Consider the following 22,789-nt stretch of genomic DNA (forward strand, 5'->3'; position numbering starts at 1 on the left):
TGGTAAAATCTCGTAAAAAAATTATATTTAGAACTATTTTTAAGCAATTTGGTGGTTTTTCAATTTATTTTTTTGAAAAATTTTGACGAAATAATAAAGTTTCTAGTCGAAAAACGTGGAATTTATTTTTGACCTAATATACTATATTGATAAATTAGTGTATTAATTTTTTGTTGTAATCGCAGAGTTACAACAATTTTTTTCATGAAAAAATCACCTGATATTAGAATTTTTACAAGAGTTTTTATTAACCCAATTGGTCTCACGATACTTTTTCCAAAATTTTATTTACTTTTTCAAATTGTTATCATTTGTGTCTCTGAAACACAAAAAATTATTTATTGAAATTATCTTTCAAAAAAAAAACACCAAACTAACATAAAAATTAAGTGGTAAAATTAGAATTTTAACTTACTTGGCATTTTTGTCTGAACCACCATGTATATAACTTTTTTTCGATAAAAATTTAAAAAAGGAGATAATTGTAATTCTTATATCTTTAAAAAACAAAGGTTTTATAGTGGGTTACCATTAAAAAAAAACTTTACTGAAGTCGATGAACAAAAACACGATTAGCCCGTCACACCAAACTTTTATTTTAATAGCACAACGCGTTTCAACCACAAAGTGGTCATCCTCAGGTGTGTTTTTGTTCATCGTTTCCATACCAAGAAGATCCAAGAAGAAGAAGTTTACTGAAGTCATCAAAAACCAAAAAAATGCGAAAAAAAACTTAATTTTTTTATGATGCTTTTAAGCAAAAAACGTTTGTTGGTAAAATCTCGTAAAAAAATTCAATTTGTCTTTGTTTTTGTCCCTAGAAATTTTGTTAAAAAATTATGGTTGTTTTCAAATTGAGACGTTGTCAAAATTTTGACTTTGACTTTTATGAATGGACCAAAATGATGTTCTTGCTACAAAAAGTTTGAAGAAAAAGGATGTATATACAGAAAAAAAATTATTTAGCAAAAGATAGACGTAGGTATTATGATTGGCAATAAATTTTGTGTAATTTATTGAAATGAACTCATTGTTGATGCATTTTATAAATTCTTCTTTAGCTTTAGTTTCACTATTTGTTTCCAAATTTCTAAAAACTGTTCTTTTTTTGGTGTTTCGTCTCTAAATTTTCGATTTTTTGTGTTGACATTTAATGGCATTATTTTCAAATTATCAAAAAACCGGAACTGCTAACTTCCTTCAATAAAAATTACCACAGTAGTGCCAACGTTAAGACTGTTTGGCATTTCCACTTAAAAAAACAGACTTTACCAAATCTTGGTAATTTTCCAAATGGTCCGACGTGTACCCATAAGGCAGCAACATAAGCTGCGAGTACGAATGGAACGCAATATAAGCTTGCAATTTCGACCCAATTGTCGAAATAAACTCCGAAATGCTTTTAGTACTCGGCTCAGAAAACGCTTTAGGGCCACAGTACGTTTCAGAGCACGGGGAAGGACTACTACCACCATCATTAAAATGAAAGTCCCAATTTCTATTAGGATCAGCGCCCACACATAGGAAATATGGTACGCGTGTTTTACGCCACATGCGGTCCTGAAACAAGTCCTTTTTACCATTTCTTCTAAAATCAAATGTCTTATACCGTGGTGTGGGTGTAAACAAATCCATCGGGATTAAAAACAGGAACAAAGTACCAATCATGACTCTCAGCAACTTCACGAACATTGGAGTCTGAACTGGTCAAAATTTCGTTCAAAATCCAGGTTGTTACAGCTGAACTGATCCTGCGAATATTTTCAGTGAAATAAGGGGCTCAGAGAACATACAGGGTGTGCCAAGTAATTTTGTGATTTAATGAATAATATAGATGGCAATGTTGCCAACTTAACTTCAGAAACACAGGTCTCTTAAATAAAAGCCTCCATGTACAAAAACTTTAGCCCATTCAATTTTTTTTTATTATACTCGAAAAACAATGAAATTGACCATTTTATTTTTTATTATCACAAAACAACGAATTTAAAACAATTTATAAAAAAAAAAAAGTAATTTAGAAACTTTGTAACCGAAGAATTTTTGGAATCTAATCGAAATTGCTTAAACTTATATGAAAGTATTTGGAATTATTAAAATTATTTTTGGATTGTTTGGAAGTATTTGTGAATTACTGGAATTCTTTTTGGAACTATCGTAAATAATTTCTTTTGAAAATTACTTAAAATTGCTTAGAACTATCGAAATTAATTTGTAATTAAAAGAAACGTTTTGAAATTACTAAAATTAAGTTGGAGTTAAGTTGGAATTACAGGGAATTAATTTGGAATTAATCTGAAAACAAAAATTTTTCAAAAAAAAAAGCTTGAAACAAAAATCTGAATTCATTTTTAAGCTTAACTGAAAGTTTTCTATCACCGTTCGAGAGTTGGTTTTTATTATCACAAAGCAACGACTTTAAATAAATTTATCAAAAAAAATTTTTTTTAATTAATTTAGAAACTTTGTAACCGAAGATTTAGTTGTAAAAATTTTTGGAATTTAATCGAAAATGCTTAAAATTATGTGAAAGTATTTAACATTATTAAAATTATTTTTGGATTGTTTGGAATTACTGGAATTATTTGTGAATTACTGGAACTCTTTTTGGAATTACAAGAAATATTTTGAAATTAGCAAAATTAAATTGGAGTTAAGTTAAAATTACAAGATAGGAATTAACCTGAAAACAGAATTACGATAGATTATTACAATTACTGGAATTTCGGTGTAAATGTAAAGAGTTAATTCGACATATTTGAATCACCCTGTATTTACCGAATTTTGCAATTTTAAAGTAATTATAAAAAAAAAAAGTTTCATAAAAAATATGACCTGACCTGTCCTAATTTTGCAAAGAAAACTATATTACCGTGAAGGAATCACAAAAAATAACAGAAATTCTTGCAACAAATTAGGTAAAATTGAAGAAACTCACACATTGAGATCTTTATGTTTCACACACATACACACTCAGTAGATGAGGTAATATCTTTTAAAAATTACTTTGAATTGCTTTGAACTATCGGAATTAATTTGTAATTACAAGAATTATTTTTAAATTACTAAAATTAAGTTGGAATTACAAGGAATTAATTTGGAATTAATCTGAAAACAATGAAATTGTAAATATGAAAATTGACAGTTCTGTTTTTTTCAAAAAAAAAAAGCTTGAAACAAAAATCTTAATTCATTTTTAAGCTTAGCTCAAAGTCTTCTATCATCATTTGAGAGTTGGTTTTTCTTATCACAGACTTTAAATGAATTTATGAAAAAAAATTTTTTAAGTAATTTAGAAACTTTGTAACCGAAGAATTAGTTGTACAAATTTTTGAAATTCAATTGAAATTGCTTAAAATTATGTGAAAGTGTTTGGAATTATTAAAATTATCTTTAGATTGTTGGGAGTTACTGGAATTCTTTTTGGAACTACCGGAAATAATTTCTTTTGAAAATTACTTTGAATTGCTTAGAACTATCGGAATTATTTTGGAATTATAACAAGTATTTTGAAATTACCAAAATTAAGTTGGAGTTAAGTTGAAATTACAAGAATGATAGGAATTAACCTGAAAACAGAGGAATTACGATAGATTATTAGAATTCTTGGAATTTCGGTGAGTCTTCGAGAGTTGGTTCGACATTTTTGAATCACCCTGTATTTACCGGATTTTGCAATTTTAAAGTAATCATAAAAAAATAAGAGAAAGATTCATAAAAAATATGACCTGACCTGTCATATTACAGTGAAGAAATCACAAAAAATAAGAGAGATTCTTGCAAAAAATTAGGTAAAATTGAACAAACTCACAGACTTAGATTTTTATATTTCACATACACATACACACTCTGTAGATGAGGTAATTTCTTTTAAAAATTACTTTGAATTGTTTAGAACTATCGAAATTAATTTGTAATTACAAGAATTATTTTGACATTACTAAAATTAAGTTGGAATTACAAGGAATTAATTTGGAATTAATCTGAAAACAATGAAATTGTAAATATGAAAATTGACAGTTCAGTTTTTTTCAAAAAAAAAGCTTGGAACAAAAATCTGAATTCATTTTTAAGCTTAGGTAAAAGACTTCTATCACCGTTCAAAAGTTGGTTTTTATTATCACAGACTTTAAATGAATTTATCAAAAAATTTTTTGTATGTACTTAATTTAGAAACTTTGTAACCGAAGAATTAGTTGTACAACTTTTTGAAGTTGAATCGAAATTGCTTATAATTATGTGAAAGTATTTGGAATTATTAAAATTATGTTTGGATTGTTTGGAGTTACTGGAATTCTTTATGAAACTACCGGAAATAATTTTTTTTTTAAATTACTTTGAATTGCTTAGAACTATCGGAATTATTTAAGAATTACAAGAAATATTTTGAAATTAGCAAAATTAAATTAGAATTCTGTTTTTTTTTTTCAAAAAAAAATCTGAATTCATTTTTAAGCTTAGCTGAAAGTCTTCTATCACCGTTCGAGAGTTGGTTCGACATTTTTGAATCACCCTGTATTTACCTGATTTTGCAATTTTGAAGTAGTCATAAAAAATAAGAGAAAACTTCATAAAAAAATATGACGTGCACCTGACCTGACTTGTCCTAATTTTACACAAAAAATATGAGAGATTCTTGCAAAACATGAAGCAAAATTGAACAAAACCACACATTGAGCCTTTTATGCTACACATACACACCCTGTATATATTTTTTACTTTGCAAAACTTTACCATTCGCGTGCATGAATATTGGATTCGATAAAAACAGTCCGATTCTCATTCCCCTCCTTGAAGGAAACTTTCACCCCCAAAATGTCTCTTCCTTCGTAGGTTTTTCCAACTGTCACCAATTCGACGTTTTGATTGGTATTGGCAAGATTTTTCAACCAATCATAGATCTACACATGTCTCATAATCACATTATTGGTTAATTGAGAAGCTTACCTCATCCAAAGTGTGATAATCAGACCACTCGAGTCCTACAGAAGCTCTTTGAGATTTTTCGTTATCAATGAGTTTTTGCACATCCGGAATATAAACTTCGGCATCAAATTGGCCCAAACGGATTATATCATTGAATCGATGTTTGTAATGAGGAGGAACCATGATATCAACCGGTTGGTTGACTCCTCTAACACTTGTCCAAAAATCATAGCCATTGTCTTCAAGTTGGCGTAAATCCTCAACGGCTTTCTGCGATCGAGGAGTGATTCGGTAGACTTGGAAGTTGTCGTAACGAACTTTCTCGTCGGCGAGGATTTGGTGAAGAGACAAAAGGAAGAGGAAACTAGTAAAAGTAGTAACAAGATTCATTTTTGGTACTTTGAATGAACTATTGAAGCAGACGAAAACGGTTATTTATACACAAATCTAATCTAAGATCTCCTTCAGATTTTTAATTGATTGACACAAACATGTTTATTGTTTTTGTATCATTAAGAAGATTATCGATTAAATCTCTTGTTAAGGAAACAATAGTGTTAAGAAATTCGATGAGACCAAGGTTTGACAAAAACTTGAACCAAAAGTCCATTTTTGTGAATCGATCTAACTATGATAATCATTCACTGTTGTTGATTTTCTTTAGTTATTCACAATCTCTTTTGGAGGGAGGAAAATTGTTCATTACATCCCGTAGTCGGGAAGTAAGTAATTTATGAAGGATTACCCCCAGGTTACGACTGTTACAATATCAAAAACTCAATTTGTTTACGTAGCAACTATGTCAACGATTTAACTTTGACAAAAAAACAGATTTATTATTTTAAAAATGACACATTTTTCACTTCAGATGTAATCCAGTATTTCTTCATTTTTTTAAATATTACATTATTTTCATTTCTTCAATTTTATTCACGCTATTGAGTCAAAACAACAAACTCTTTTTCACTTTAATGTGCATCAAGTAGGTTGTAGAAGTCTAAATGCATCTTTAATTTAAAAGCAAATTCACACAAAAAGGTTAATTTTAATTATTTTATGCTACCTTGGTTTTTATTATCACAAAGCAACGACTTTAAATGAATTTATCAAAAAAAAATTAAGTAATTTAGATACTTTGTAAGCGGAGAATTAGTTGTACAAATTTTTGGAATTTAATCGAAATTGCTTAAAATTATGTGAAAGTATTTGAAATTATTAAAATTATTTTTGGATTGTTTGAAATTACTGAAATTATTTGTGAATTACTGGAATTCTTTTTGAACTACCGGAAATATATTTTTTTTAAATTACTTTAAATTGCTTAGAACTATCGGAATTATTTTGGAATTACTAAAATTAAGTTGGAATTACAAGGAATTAATTTGGAATTAATCTGAAAACAATGAAATTGTAAATATGAAAATTGACAGTACTGTTTTTGTCAAAAAAAAAGCTTGAAACAAAAATCTGAATTCATTTTTAAGCTTAGGTGAAAGACTTCTATCACCGTTCACAGGTAATCAATCCACTATTTCTTCAATTTTTTTAAATATTTCATTATTTTCATTCCTTAATTTTATACACGCTATTGTGTCAAAATAACATACTCTTTTTCACGTTAATATGCATCAAATAGGTTGCAGAAGTCCAAATGCATCTTTAATTTAAAAGCAAATTCACACAAAAAGGATAATTTTAATTATTTTATGCTACCTTGAGTACACATTTATTTGAAAAATAATTTTTAGAGAAGTTTTGTTACTTCCAGTGGCGCAGCGAGGAGGGTTTTTGGGGGTTAAACCTCCTTAAATTTGTTTTTAATGTGATTTCATGAATTAATTTTGATAAATCTCACAGAATAACTGTTTATCAACATGTGAATGTTATAGTGTGTTTATACAGAGTGTCCCAGCGAGTTGAAAAAGTCCATTAGTGACCTTTAAATGGTAAGATTAAAAAAATATATAGGACATTGATAGATACTAATCTAGTCCATCGCCTAAAATTATTTTCAATTATACAGCGTGTCTCAAAAATAAGTTTCAATACAAACTTGTGTTTTTTTTAAATGACACACCATGTTAGCGTTTTTGGATGTAGATTTTTATGACAATGTTTTAAACTGAACTTTTATTGGTTGATTTTACTTAGTTTTAAAAATAAGACGGTTTTTTGACAAAAACATGCAATTTTTAAAAATTCATTACACAAAAACTAAGACATCTACAAATATTTTTTTACTACCGCAAAGAAGAAGGTACAAGCTGTAAGGTTGTAACATTTTTTTAGTGTGTTGCATTTGCAAAGATAAAAAAATTAAGGCGTTTGTTAAAAGTTCAATAACTTAAAAAATTTAAATGGAACACCCTATTTATTGTTTTTGCATTTATAAGATTATTAAATTATCTTTCTAAAATTATTTACTTTTAGGTGTTTATAATCAATAACTAAAAAGATATTTAACGTTAAACATAAAAAAAATAATTACTATTGTTTCAGTAGCCAAAAAGTGCACAGTTGCACAAGAGATGGAAAAAATATCACTTAATAATCACATTTGTGTTAAACTGAATCTATTATTTTTAATTTTTACAATAAAATAATTTAAATTTCAGTGTTTATGTCAACTTTTACAATTTTTGGATAAATCAAAAGATAAGTGATCCGTGGTGGAATTACTATAGTTGCCATAGTATCAACAATGCTCAGATATTGATAATCATTGTTGCTACAATGAATATTGAATGTTAAATATCTTTTCATTTATCAATTCTAGTTATTAAAAGTTTATTTTTTTAGATAGACAATTGATCAATCTATTAGATGCAAAAATAAAAAATAGGGTGTTCCATTTAAATTTTTTTAATTATTTAACTTTTAACAAACTTCTTAATTTATTAATCTTTACAAATGCAAAACACTAAAAAATTGCTACAGCTTTGGATTCTGTACTTTCTTTTTTGGAGAAGTAAAAAAAATATTTCTAGATGTCTTAGTTTTTGTGTAATGAATTTTTAAAAATTGCATGTTTTTGTCAAAAAACCGTCTTATTTTTAAAACTAAGTAAAATCAACCAATAAAAGTTCAGTTTAAAACATTGTCATAAAAATCTACATCCAAAAACGCTAACATGGTGTGTCATTTAAAAAAACACAAGTTTGTATCGTAACTTATTTTTGGGACATGCTGTATGGTTGAAAATAATTTTAGGCGATGGACTAGATTAGTATCTATCAATGTCTATCTTTTTTTTAATTTTACCATTTAAAGGTCAGTAAAGGACTATGTGAATTTGTAAAAATTAATCCGGTAGCTTGCATTTTTTCGTGTGATGACATTCAACTTGGTAAAATTACTGAATGAAAACCAGCTTATACGTGTAACCAGAACGTTTGTAAAACAGTCTGTTTACAACTTATGTTGACTATTTTATTTATTACAGTGATAGCAATACTTCAAGTTTTGTTATGGATAATTAATGTTAGGTCGGTTGTACGCGCCTCCTCGTGTTTAGTTCCTGGATGTTTGTCTGCTACATTTTTACAGATCTTCATCGAGGCAAATAAATATTTATGTTCCTTGCTGGACATTTATTAGGACTATTAGATAGAAGACAGGTGCTGTGGTGAGGTTAAAACGGTACCGGTTATACCGCCTGCTTCAACCAAGAATAACACAAAAATTACACACTTCTTCAATTTATTCGCAAGAAACAAAAATAAGAAATAGAATTTTTCTAAGTTGGAGTATAAAAAATCTTTTCTCATAAGTAGAACATAATGTTTTTTTTACGACCCTTATAAATAATTTATTAATATAATTAATTAATATATAATAATTACCATCAGCGTATTGACAATCAAATTTTAAAATGTCAAAACAAGTCAATTTGTTCTCTCTAATATTTCTAATTAAAAAAAAAAACTATTACACAAGGCGATAAAAAAAGTCATGTCGTGACAATTTGACAAATTTTATATCATTTTGTTCGTTTCAGTGTGGCAAATCATATGCACTAAAAAAAAATTAAAAAGTCCACACACTTTGAACTAAATATTTTTTTTCTAATTTAAATAAATTTAAAATACTTTAACTTTAAAAAATCATTACTCAATAACTCTTAGGCCGATTTCCTTCAAATAAAGACCATTCTAAAGGGATGGACTTGCCCTTTAAAATAATATGCAATTTGAAATTGAATATTAGCAAACTTTTCTTCGAACAGTGTTCAAAGAAGTTCGAAGTAAATCGAAATAATCTAAGAAAAACCCTACGAGTATTTTCTTTTCTTTGTCACCATCGTGTAGAGAAAATTTTTATTAGTAGGAATCCAAATTTTTAAAATAATATACCGAGTAGTTTTCAAGATAGGATTTTTTGAAGCTAAGGTTTGCTAATCAAGGGGAGAAATGCATGTTAATCTTACTTAAAATTGCATTTTTATAAAAGTATTTGTTTTAAGGCTCTTCTTTTGCTTAAAAATGGTTAATTGCACCTTCTTTGTTCTAATTACAATAAACAAAAACTGTTTCTTTACTTAAAACAAATAAATAGTACCTGCGTACTAATTAAAGCAAATAAAGAGTTTTTTTGTTGTAAAAATGACCACTGATTATTGAGCAAAGAGGATCTAGAATTTTAAGACACGAGTCTTAAATATAAGGGCAAATCTTTTTCAAATCAAATCACTTTCCATTCAGATTTCGATTTGTTCACTTTTTTTGAAAATGTTCTGAGCAAATGCTTTCTCATCAAATAATTAATTATTTAAGCCCGATACTTTAGATAATGATCTTCATTACTTGACTTTTGTGACACTCTTCGTTTATTTCGTGATTGAAACCCAGAAAACAAAGAAATAGTATATTACAAACGAGTTGGGAAATATATTAGATAGCGTCCGAGGGTGTAATGCAATTCACACCGACAATATAGCTATTTTATTCACAATCACATAAAATATCTGCTTTCTACCAACTTTGTTGCATTGACAAGTTGTTAGTTGAGAATCGGCTTATTATATTGATTGTGAATAAAATTATTTAAGGCAGTCGCAATCAGTATTTGCGACGACATTATTACACCGGTAAAAAACGTTATAGTGTCACGCAATTACCGACAAGGAACTCATTTGATCATATCTAAGTACCTGCATTCTAAAACCAGCACCAGACGCTATTTTATAGCAAGGGTCATAAATTTATATTATTTTCCGGGTTAGAAAAAAAAGTCCCTAAGGTATATGTATCAAAAAAACGTAAAAACAATAAGCGTTATTTTACTTCATCCATGACAACATTTATTTCCTAGACGAATTTGAGAATAGAATATTAAAAAACGAGTTTCATAAGACCAGTCTTGGAGCACGAATGCAAATTTAAAAAACGAGTGGCGTAACCAGAGAATAAGTGTTTCAAGGTCATATATACGAGTTTTTTTAAACTTTTTTTGCCGTTTTTAAACATTTTTTTTTTACTTTAATCGATTTAGGGATTGTTGTGACGTTTAGTAATGTCTTATTTTAAATTAGTTATATTAGTTGTAAAAAAATTAGTTAGTTTTTTGACAAAACTATGCACTTTTTAAAAATTTATTACACAAAAACTAAGACAGCTTAAACAAAATACTAATCTAATACATCACCTAAAATTATTTTCAACCATACAGCATGTCCCAAAAATAAGTTACACAAATTTGTGTTTTTTTAAATGAAACACCGTATATTTCTTTGCATTTTTGGAGGTAGCCTTTTAAAACAATGTTTTTACGCTAAACTTTTATTAGGCGATTTTGCTTAGTTTTAGAAATAAAAAGTTTGCACTTTTTAAAAATTTATTACACAAAAACTAAGACAGCTAAAACAATTTTTTTTTACTTCTTTAAAGAAAAAAGTACAGAATTTAAAGCTGTAGCAATTTTTTAGTGTTTTGCATTTGAAAAGATTAATAAATTAAGAAGTTTGTAAAAGTTAAATAACTTAAAAAATTTAAATGGATCACCCTATTTTTTATTTTTGCATCTAATAGATTGATAAATTGTCTATCTAAAAAAATAAACTTTTAATGTCTAAAATTGATAAATGAAATATTTAACATTCAATATTAATTGGAGCAACAATGATTATCAATATCTGAGCATTGTTGATACTATGGCAACTATAGTAATTCCACCACGGATCACTTATCCGTTGATTTATCCAAAAATTGTAAAAGTTGACATAAACACTGAAATTTGAATTATTTTATTGTAAAAATAAAAAATAATGGATTCAGTTTAACACAAATGTGATTATTAAGTGATATTTCTTCCATCTCTTTTTTTTGGCTACTGAAACAATAGTAATTATTTTTTTTATGTTTAACGTTAAATATCTTTTTAGTTATTGATTATAAACACCTAAAAGTAAATAATTTTAGAAAGACAATTTAATAATGTTTTAAATGCAAAAACAATAAATAGGGTGTTCCATTTAAATTATTAAACTTTGTTCACAAACGCCTTAATTTTTTTATCTTTACAAATGCAACACACTAAAAAAATGTTACAACCTTATAGCTTGTACCTTCTTCTTTGCGGTAGAAAAAAAAATTCTAGATGTCTTAGTTTTTGTGTAATAAATTTTTAAAAAGTGCATGTTTTCGTCAAAAAACCGTCTTATTTTCAAAACTAAGTAAAATCGACCAATAACAAAACATTGTCATAAAAATCTACATCCAAAAACGCTAAGAAACATATGGTGTTGCATTTAAAAAAACAAAAGTTTGTATTGTAACTTATTTTTGAGACACGCTGTATAATTGAAAATAATTTTACGCGATGGACTAGATTAGTATCTATCAATGTCCTATATAATTTTTTTTTAATTTTACCATTTAAAGGTCATTAATGGACTTTTTCAATTCGCTGGGACAGCCCTGTATGTAGGCAGTTATAGGTAAAATTTCTAAGCTTTCATGATGTGTAAATAAAACATGTATTATTAAACTTGCAATGCCGTAAGGTATTAAATACCTTTGTGCCCAGTTAAACAAACAAACCTTTTTTGCTTTTATTGAATGAGGAATAAAGTGCTCCATTATCCACGTCGTGAACGATAACCGATTATCTAGATAGCTCCTGGTCAAAATGTAAATGATTATTTAGCATGACCTGTGGGTTATTGATTATTCAAGGTGTGTCTTTCCGAGTTAGGGAAAAGAAAATTACATTTCTGGCACGCGCTATTTACACATGCCTAACATTTTTACCGTAGACGAATTTGTAAATTTTTTTATTCATAATTTGGAAAAATGTAAAAAACAGGAAAAAAAATTATGGATTTGTACTATTATTAGTGCTATTATTAGTGTTCAAAGTTTCAAATAATTCACAAAGTGAATGATTGTGCCGGTCAGTGTTGCCAGCTCAAAACAATTAAATTCACCAGATCTGAGCTGAAAAGTAACCAGATTACAAGATTATATGATCCAAATTTTTGTATTACTGTCACAGATTCACGTTTTTTACATAAATCTTGCAAACCTGTTCAAAAACGTGCCTAAATCCTCGAAAAATGCAAAAATAGGTAACGCTATTTTATTTAGTCCAATTCTATACTTTTTTGGCTAGTTTAAAAAAAAAGTTGCGAAATACCAAGTAAACATTAATGTTTGTGACAAAAAATCTATTGGCAATACTGAATTACTCGTAATCCTTCTAAATTTGTTATATATAAAAGTTTGACATTTGAATCGGAAAGTCAAAGTTGCCAAACTAAAATTTTAAATTTGACACCAACTTGAGGTAAAAAATATGACAATCATTTACAGTCACCCGATGTTAACGTTTTTACTTTGTTTGTTTGTTTTAGCAAAATCGTGCAATTATGTAACACCATTTTCGACCATATTTTGCATTTTTCGTCCTATTTTTTTGACAAAATTTCACTCAAAAAGAGCTAAATCGAATAAAACAAACGAAATAACATCATTTTAGATTTGTTTTTTTTTAAGCATGTTTTGACAATATCCTGCAAAATAAATTAGTCTCTTGTTTAAAAACGAACTAATAAATCGAGCGAGACACGCTTAAATAATATCAATTTCAATTTAATTTCGTAATTTTTCAATCAGTTTTAGCAAAAATTTGAATGTACTTTAAAAACGTGCTGAAACAATTTAAAAACGGAAAAATAACACTAGTTTTGGCCTAATTTGATAAATTTTCAATTTGTTTTTTACGAAATTTTGCAAAATAGTTGTTTTTTTCTAAAAACATACTAAAACGCTCAAAATAATGTACTTTTCGACCCATTAGCGATTTTTTTACCTTGTTGCGTGAAATATGATTTAGAAAAAAAAGCTATGTCTCGATTTTTCAACTTGTTATTGAAAAAAATTTAGTATTTGTGTTGCTGCGTGCAAAAAGTTCAAAAAATACAAAAATAGTGTCATCATTTTTGACTGAATTTACTGTAACAAAAAATCATCAGAAATAAGAATTTTTTCACCAAATCATTACACTAGCATAAAAATCACCAAACCTGGCAACATTGGTGCCGGTTGGCAACACAATTAAGGTTGAACTATACTGAATAAAAAAATAAATCGTTATTTAAAAATTCTGAAAAAATATAATAACTTTTTGATGGCCTTAGCAGCAATATAGTATATAAATTTAAACTTTTTTGCCGTTTAAAAATAAAGTTAAAAAAACCTCTATTTTTGGCCATTTTATTGTTTTATAAAAAAAACTGTAAGGAAGAATTTTTTGATTTATTTTTGGCGTATTGTAGATTACTTATGTTACTGTATTTTTTTCATACAATTTAAATAATGCGTTTTTTTTATAAAAAAAATATAAAAACTATTGAATTTTGCAATCCGTTACAAATACTCAAAATGAGATAAAAACTCTGTATTACTGTGTGTGTGAGGTACTTTTTTATTTCAGGAACAACATCCAGTTGTAAAAAACCCATTTGTTTTCTGTATTTCTTGAAAAAAGTATTTTTTTTCAGCGGTTTGTTACACTGCAACCGGATATGACAGATATTTTAACATAAACAATTGTAGGTTATGTCCTTATATCATAAATCGCCGTTTTAAAGTATGCCATTCCAATGTTCTAACGTAGATTCCATTTTAAAAAACTGATTTGAAATTCTTGAAATTGAAGTTTTGCGTTAGAATAACCAGAGTTACCATTTAAAAATTAAATTCAGTAATGCCAACAGTCATACATTCTGGATCACTTTTTTGTTTAAGTCGCGGTCAATTCATAGGGGCCATTTAATTTATTGCAAAGTTGGCAGCCCCTAGCCCGCCACCTCTAGTGCGTGGGTTGTGTCAATGTTGCCATCAAAAGTAACTAAATTGTGACAGACGCAATATATGTTATATCTAATTTATTTTACTCTTTTTCATATTAATGTGCATCAAGTAGGTTGTGGAAGTCTAAATGCATCTTTAATTTAAAGGCCGATTCACACAAAGAGTGTCATTAATGTCATTCAGAACAAATCTAATCACATCAATGATGATAAAAATCTTTATGTTTACTGCCCCATGTTAATTACGTTGTTTAATTATTTTATGCTACCTGGGGTACACATTTATTTGGAAAAATAATAATTTTTAAGGAAGATTGAGTTTAGAATTATTTGAATGTTCGCATGGTTGCCACCTTAAAATGATCTCTTTCAATGCACATTAATATGAAAACGAGTATATAAGTATTCTAACCCGACTTTTTCAGAATTGTCATTTTTGATAGATATGTCCCTAAAAAAACAATTGGATGTTTAAAGTCGGATTTACACAACACAATTTCTACAAATTTACACAAAGAAGTGGCCACTATGAATTGACCGCGACTTTAGGCGTTTTTTTAAATAAATTGTGAAATAGTTTGAAATGAGCTTTATTTGTGTCAAGTTGGTATTTGATTTGACATTAACTATCATTTAATAAAAAAATAAAAATTTAATATAAATAAACAAAGCTTTTTGTGCCACTTTCGTTTACTCTGTCATTAAGCGTAATTAGCAACAATTTGTTTTTGGCTAATTGAGTTTCAAACTTGGCGCCTTTTGTGACAGCAGCGTCGCGCGCGCCCCCGCGGCATCGCCACAAACTACACCTTGAACCATTACGAGAGGCCAGCGTCCTAAAATTTGTCCACAATATTTACAATAATAATAGTTTATATTTCCCGTTTTTCCTGCTCATTCGCTGTTTATTAACACCGTGAGGTAAGTCCAATGTTATGAACGTTGTTGTGAGGCCCCGCGCCTCGAATCCCCACAAGCATGTCTGCTTTATTTTTGTTGATCTCGAAAAAAAAACCCTCGCACTTATTAGATAAATACGGCTTGCATTAACCGATACAGTTAGTACTCGCAGCGGTTTTGCTCTCGTTCTACCATGGCTGCAGATTATCAATATTATGTGACTCATTTAAATTTGTGAGTCATCAAACACACTCAAACTGTAGAAAAAAATCGATTGTTTCAGTATGGAGACCGACGAGGGGGAGTCATCCAGCAGCGGCCCCCTTTCCAGCTTCAACAGTCTCTTCTCCTTCACAAGTCCCGCGGTGAAGAAGCTCCTGGGGTGGAAACAGGGCGACGAGGAGGAGAAATGGGCCGAGAAGGCCGTCGACAGCCTCGTGAAGAAGCTAAAGAAGCGCAAGGGGGCTATCGAGGAGCTCGAACGCGCGTTATCTTGTCCCGGGACGCAGAGCAACTGTGTGACAATCCCCCGGAGTCTCGACGGCCGCCTCCAGGTGTCCCACCGCAAGGGGCTCCCCCACGTCATCTACTGTCGCGTGTGGCGCTGGCCCGACTTGCAGAGCCACCACGAGCTGAAGCCCCTCGAACACTGCAAATTCCCCTTCTCGGCCAAACAAAAGGAAGTCTGCATCAACCCCTACCACTACAAAAGGGTGGAAAGCCAGGTTTTGCCCCCGGTTTTGGTCCCCCGACACAGCGATTTCGTCCCAGGGCATTCGCTGTTGCCGTTCCAGCAAGTGGTGGAGCCCAATATGCCCCAGAATATTAGTTACTCCTCCAATGGGTTTAATTCGAATCATTTGAGTCCGAGTTCGCCGCTGTCGAGTGTTTCTAGTCCGGGGAGTGTCTCGTCGAATAACCCGCAGAGTCCGTATTCGAATTTGGCGGAGACTCCGCCCCCGGCATACAGCCCCACGGATGAGAATACGAATAATAATAGCAGTCCACAGCCGTCGCTGAATACTGATGTGCAGCCAGTGGCGTATCAAGAGCAGCCGTTTTGGGCTTCCATTGCCTACTATGAGTTGAATTGTCGCGTCGGAGAGGTGTTTCATTGCCATTCGACTTCTGTTATCGTCGATGGGTTCACCAATCCCAGCAATAACAGCGACAGATTTTGCTTGGGTAAGAGATTTCGAAATGCTACATTTAATAGGTTTTATTTATTTTGATAACTAAGGCTCGGATTATATGCACGAAAAAATCGGAAAATATGCTCGTATTTTCACAAAAATATGCATATATTCTAAACGTATTTATTTCTTGAAAAAACTGATGAATTATTATGAATTAAGTACTATAAAAATGTGATGTTATATCAAAAATGTAATTTTTCAAAAATTTTATTTGTTTATTTTATACTATTTTTAATTATTTTATTTATATTTATTTTTACAAAAATATTTATTTTTTAAATGGCAACCCACCAAAAAAAAACGTTTTTTTCTGATCTTAGGGATTACAACTACTACTTTATATTATTTTTTTATATAAATGGCAATTTTGACAACAAAAATCGAATAACTCGAAAACTAAACAAAATTTTGTTCTTAAAATAAGATCATTTTCTTTATATTACTTTAAATCATATTAATTATTATTTTCTGGAAACAAATGATTTTTAAAAAAAACCGCTTGGTTTGATACTTTATATTCACCCAGTATAAAACGAATTTAAAAAGGAAACACTCAGTAGATACTAATTTTTGTTTTCTCTTTAAAATATTTTGTAATCGGATCATTTTTCTTCAACTTTTAATTTGAACTGAAATTTTTAATCGGAAATTTGTGATTTGAAGAAAATATGCACAAATATGCATTTTTATTTGGCTTATTTTAATCAAAAAAACATTAGATATGTTTAGTAATTTTTAGTAAATTTTAACTTTATAAATTATTCTTTCCGAAATCATCACTAAACTTAATACAATCCTCTGTAAAAAGTCTAAAACCGCCACTAAAGTAATACATTATGCTACAGTTTTTTACTGCAACCAATAAACATTTCAATGAATTTAATTTGTCATATTAAATGAATAAGCTTTTGTTTTTGTGTATAATTTTTTATATCAATGAAAATAATAACCTAAACTTCAAAAATAATCTTGAATTTTGGCCTATTTTGCGATTTCGGAAAAAAATTAATATGCATCTCGGTCACACATTCGTAATGAAAAATAAGACTGTAATGGCTTGATACATAAATAACTATTTTAGTATGTGACTACTGTTTTTTTTTTGTTTTTTTTTTTTTTTTAATTAGACAATTTTTTTACATATTTATGTAAATTTCAGTAAATTATCAAGCGAAAAACTGGTATTGTTATAAAATTATATTTGCGAAAAAAAAAACATTTTTTAACACCTTATGTCATAACTAGGAGTACCTTTAATTCTGGTACGTTTCTTTAAAATATTCGTATCTACAAAAATTTATAACTTATTTATTTTTTTATTCCTTTTAAGTAATTTTTTTATTGAAAAATTTTAATTTTTAACCATTTTTGAAAAAACTTGAAATAATCAAGTTTCTGGTTGAAAACGTAAAAAATGCTCGAAAAACAGTTTTTTTCATTTCCAAAAAAATCACCACATATTAAAAAAGTTTTTATCATTTTCGGCCTATTTTTGTGTTTTTTTTTTTTTTTGGCTTGTTTTTGTGAGATAATTGCGTTTCTAGCTGAAAAACCTGCTAAAACTCCCAAGAAATGCAAAATTAATCTAACTTTCGACTTAATTTGTTGATTTTTCGATCCGTTTTAACGAAATCTCGCAAAAATCTGAGATTGTAGCACAAAAACGTGCTCAAAAATCGAGTGAAACAAACAAAATAACATCAATATCAATTGTTTTTGTGATTTTTAAGCGTGTTTGCACAAAATTTTGCAAAATAAATGATTCTCTGGTTCAAAAACGAAGTAACTCGAGCAAAACAAGGTAAAAATAATATCAATTTCCTTTGTTTTTATCTCAAAAACGTGCTTAAACACTTGAAAAGGGCAATAACGCTGTTTTTGCTTGAATTTTTGGCTTGTTTTTAACAAAATTTTGCGAAATAATTATGTTTATAGCTGAAAAAGTATTCGAAAAAAACAAAAATAAATTGTCATTTTCGAACCATTTTTGAAAAAACTTGAAATAACCAGGTTTCTGGTTGAAAACGTAAAAATGCTCGAAAAACATTTTTTTTCATTTCCCATTTCCAAAAAAATCGCCAGATTTAAAAAAAGTTTTTTATCATTTTCGACCTATTTTTTTTTTGGCTTGTTTTTGCGATATAATTGCGTTTCTAGCTAAAACTCACAAGAAATGCAAAATTAATGTAACTTTCGACTTAATTCCTTGATTTTTCGGTCCATTTTAACGAAATCTCGCAAAAAATCTGAGATTGTGACACAAAAACGTGCTCAAAAAACATATTTTTGTCTTTTACTCAAAAATCGAGTGAAACAAACAAAATAACATCAATATCAATTGTTTTTGTGATTTTTAAGCGTGTTTGGACAAAATTTTGCAAAATAAATCAGCCTCTGGTTCAAAAACGAAGTAAAGTCGAGCAAAACATAGTAAAAATAATATCAATTTTGATTTAATTTTTTTAACACCTTCAACGAAATTTTTTGAATTTTCTTTAGTTTTATCTCAAAAACGTACTTAAACACTTGAAAAGGGCAAAAATAACTCCATTTGTGGTTGAATTTGTTGAATTTTTGGCTTGTCTTTAACGAAATTTTGCGAAAGAATTGTGTTTCTAGCTGAAAAAGTATTCGAAAGAGAGAAAGATAATCTTATAAAAAAACAAAGAGAACTATTTTTAACAAATTTGGTGGTTTTTTGACTTTTTTCAAAAAAAATGATGAAATAATCGAGTTTCTGGTTGAAAACAAAACTTGACAAATGCTCGAAAAACGGTGAAATTGCACCACACTGGTAAAAAGGCTACCAATTTGACAACAAAAATCACATTTTTCTAATTTTTTTTTTTGTATGAAAGAATAAAAATCTGTTTTTCTCAATCAACTATTGAAAAAATTTCTCCATTGGTATGTTTAGGTCAGTTGAGCAACGTGAACCGCAACTCAACAATCGAAAACACCCGCCGCCATATCGGTAAAGGGGTCCATTTATATTACGTTAACGGCGAAGTCTACGCCGAATGCCTCTCCGATTCGCCAATTTTCGTACAATCCCGTAACTGTAACCACCATCATGGGTTTCACCCATCCACAGTGTGTAAAATACCGGCGGGTTGTTCATTACGCATTTTCAACAACGCCGAATTCGCCCAACTTCTCTCCCAATGCGTAAACCACGGTTTCGAGGCGGTTTACGAACTGACTAAAATGTGCACAATAAGGATGAGTTTCGTCAAGGGTTGGGGGGCGGAGTACCATCGACAGGACGTGACAAGTACCCCTTGCTGGATTGAGGTGCACTTGCACGGCCCCCTGCAGTGGCTCGACAAGGTGTTGACCCAAATGGGGTCCCCACACAATGCCATCAGTTCGGTGTCGTAATAAATACGGGGACGAAAGTAAAGACGAGTGCCATTTCAGGTTATGCAAATGCAAACAAACGGTGGGAAAATTACGTGTTGCCTTACGGTAAAGTGCATTTTTCAGCACGGTAAATGATTATTTATGTGTACAGGAAACCGAGCTGAAAACTTGTAAATTCTGGATGTAATTATAACGAACAGTTATGTGTCTGTCTTAATTGATCTCTAGATGGCTACGATTTTATTGGTTTGTTGGTTATTTACAGGTTTATTCACAGACATTGTTTTAATACAAGGGCCCGTTTTTGCGAAAAATTAACTGTGCTCATACAAATTAGAGCACAATTTTTGTTAAAAAAAAAAGTTAAAAAATTATCCCAGCGAGTTGAAAAGTCCATTGAAACCTTTAAATTGTAAAATTAAAAAAAAAAAATCTATAGGACATCACCTAAAATTATTTTCAACCATACAGCATGTCCCAAAAATAAGTTACAATACAAACTTGTGTTTTTTAAATGAAACACATTTCTGGATGTAGCTTTTGAAAACAATGTTTTTATGCTAAACTTTTATTAGAAATTTATTTTCAATTAATTTTCAGTTACGTTGATGTGAAAGAGTAAAGGATTTTGGGTTCTTTTAAGTTATATCGCCAATTAAAAAAATTTTAAGAAAGAAAAAAAGTAATTCCTAACTTTACTTCTTCATACTGTTAAGAATGGTTGAGAAGGAATTTTTAAATTGTTTTTTAGAGTTTGTTATAAATATGTAGCTTACTTATGAGCTTATGTGCTATTTTATATACAAATGTATTTTATATTTGAAACGTAATTTTTGATTTTGTTAAAAACATTTACAAAAATTAGTCCGTAATAAGACGGTTTTTTTGATGAAAATTTGCATTTTTTTAAAATTTATTACACAAAAATTAAGACAGCTAGAACAAATTTTTTCTTACTTCTGCAAAGAAGAAAGTACAGAATTTAACTGTGGCAATTTTTTAGTGTTTTGCATTTGTAAAGATTAATAATTTAAGAAGTTTGTTAAAAATTAAATAACTTTAAAAATTTAAATGGAACACCCTTTTTTATTTTTGCATCTAATAGATTGATAAATTGTCTATCTAAAAAAATAAACTTTTAATGTTTGGAATTGATAAATGAAAAGATATTTAACATTCAATATTAATTGTAGCAACAATGATTATCAATATCTGAGCATTGTTGATACTATGGCAACTATAGTAATTCCACCACGGATCACTTATTTATCCCTTGATTTATCCAAAAATTGTAAAAGTTGACATAAACACTGAAATTGAAATTATTTTATTGTAAAAATAAAGAATAATGGATTCAGTTTAACACAAATGTGATTATTAAGTGATATTTCTTTCATCTCTTGTGCAACTGTGCACTTTTTGGCTACTGAAACAATAGTTTTTTTTTTAATTTTTAACGTTAAATATCTTTTTAGTTATTGATTACAAACACCTAAAAGTAAATAATTTTAGAAAGACAATTTAATAATCTTTTAAATGCAAAAACAATAAATAGGGTGTTCCATTTAGTTTTTTTAAGTTATTGAACTTTTAACAAACGCCTTCATTTTTTTATCTTTGCAAATGCAACACACTAAAAAAATGTTAAACCTTATAGCTTGTACCTTCTTCTTTGCGGTAGTAAAAAAATATTTCTAGATGCCTTAGTTTTTGTGTAATAAATTTTTAAAAAGTGCATGTTTTCGTCAAAAAACCTTCTTATTTTTAAAACTAAGCAAAATCGACCAATAACATAAAAATCTACATCCAAAAACGCTAAGAAACATATGGTGTTTCATTTAAAAAAAGACAAGTTTGTATTGTAACTTATTTTTGAGACACGCTGTATAGTTGAAAATATTTTTAGGCGATGGAATAGATTAGTATCTATTTTTTTATATTACCATTTAAAGGTCACTAATGGACTTTTTTAACTCGCTGGGACACCCTGTATGATTAAAATTGTAAAAACTTTCTCAAGCATCAATGCATAAATATACCGGGTGAGTTGGCAAAAGTTTGCAACACTGCAACCGGATATGATTTTTACTTGACAACTATTTAATGTAACATTTTTTTGAACAAACACTCGGTATAACAAAAAGTAACAACAGTGAGTGTAAATAATAAAAAATTAAAAAATGCTTTTTGTAGTGATATACAGTGTCTCTGTTACAAAAAACTGGATATTTTTGACGTAATGTACTTAATTTTCTGCAGTGATTCTTGAGGAAGCTTGGTCTTCGGCTGAACAGTTTGGTTCGGTGGTACAAAAACGAGTGTAATAGAAACGTAAAAATATTTTGTGCAATTAATGAAATCCGTTAGGCGTAAGAGTAAAATAAGTGTATTTGTAATTAAAATATAAATGAAAATATTGTCCATTTTACTTATTTTAAAGAAATATTGTTACAAGTTTTTTATAGTTATATATGCAATTTCTTGTTTGTTTTATCAACGATAGAAAGGTTGGGTAGCAGCACTTGATGTCTAGTGTATATTTTTTGAGATATTATCCATATTTACGATGAGGTACACCTTTTTATATTGACAGTGCAATTTTTTATTTTCGTTTTAAATAAAATTGTAGATTACTTTCTCGATGGTCATTTTTTGCGAATTAAACGTTACCTTGTACTTAGAATTGGCTTGTGTAACTCGATTTGTAAGTGTAATGTGTTAACATAATGTGCCAAAAATTGTGCTTGAATTGAAAAAAGCTTATCCTTGTGTTTTATAAACAATAACCATTTAAGTATTTAGTCTTCATGTAAAGTGAAATTGAATAAAAATCGAGCAACTTCAAAGCTACATTTGCAAAAAGCGATTATTTATTGGCAAATTGGGAAATTTCGGCGAGGGATTGGGCCCTAGTAAACAGCTTGCAAACTTAATTTTAAAGTCTGAAATTAATTTGATCGAAATATATAGGCAACCAACAATACACTGTCTTATTGTGACCAAAAAGTTTGTTTTTCTTTTAATTTTTTAAAAAACTAGTACCTGCTATGTGTAAAATTAAGAGGAGAATACGCCTGTACAAACCGTTTTAACA

The 22,789-nt window shown here is 29.1% G+C and overlaps 2 protein-coding genes across 3 annotated transcripts in view; one reads left to right on the forward strand and one right to left on the reverse strand.

Annotated features, from left to right (window-relative positions):
- LOC123008557 (zinc carboxypeptidase-like) overlaps positions 1–5,316 on the reverse strand; it is a 7,937-nt gene extending 2,621 nt beyond the window's left edge. The window contains exons 1-4 of the mRNA XM_044404414.1: positions 4,948–5,316; positions 4,735–4,901; positions 1,610–1,751; positions 1,273–1,560 (exon numbers count right to left, since the gene is read on the reverse strand). Of these exons, the coding sequence (XP_044260349.1) occupies positions 1,273–1,560; positions 1,610–1,751; positions 4,735–4,901; positions 4,948–5,316 (966 nt within the window). The remainder of the gene's footprint in view (positions 1–1,272; positions 1,561–1,609; positions 1,752–4,734; positions 4,902–4,947) is intronic.
- Positions 5,317–15,016: 9,700 nt separating this feature from the next.
- On the forward strand, positions 15,017–20,161 carry LOC123008695 (protein mothers against dpp). Of its 2 annotated transcripts, none has more exons than XM_044404659.1 (3): positions 15,017–15,157; positions 15,420–16,321; positions 19,250–20,161. In XM_044404659.1, the coding sequence occupies exons 2-3, from the start codon at positions 15,421–15,423 to the stop codon at positions 19,711–19,713; spliced, it is 1,365 nt and encodes a 454-aa protein (XP_044260594.1). In that variant the 5' UTR covers positions 15,017–15,157; position 15,420; the 3' UTR covers positions 19,714–20,161. The 2 variants fall into 2 exon arrangements, with proteins under 2 accessions (XP_044260594.1, XP_044260593.1); XM_044404658.1 differs by lacking the exon at positions 15,017–15,157 and adding an exon at positions 15,270–15,370.
- The last annotated feature ends 2,628 nt before the right edge of the window (positions 20,162–22,789 follow it).

The sequence above is a fragment of the Tribolium madens genome, unplaced genomic scaffold, assembly GCF_015345945.1.
Source record: "Tribolium madens isolate multiple individuals breed KSU strain unplaced genomic scaffold, Tmad_KSU_1.1 Scaffold_71;HRSCAF=194;Tcas5.2_LG6, whole genome shotgun sequence".
Lineage (NCBI taxonomy): Eukaryota > Metazoa > Arthropoda > Insecta > Coleoptera > Tenebrionidae > Tribolium > Tribolium madens.

Excerpts from the sequence above, each read along its gene's own strand:
- LOC123008695 (XM_044404658.1), top strand. The coding sequence starts at position 15,330 with ATGGCTGCAGATTATCAATATTATGTGACTCATTTAAATTT. Across the intron at positions 15,371-15,419 it reads TATGTGACTCATTTAAATTT|TATGGAGACCGACGAGGGGG; the intron begins GTGAGTCATCAA and ends CGATTGTTTCAG. Across the intron at positions 16,322-19,249 it reads CAGCGACAGATTTTGCTTGG|GTCAGTTGAGCAACGTGAAC; the intron begins GTAAGAGATTTC and ends TGGTATGTTTAG.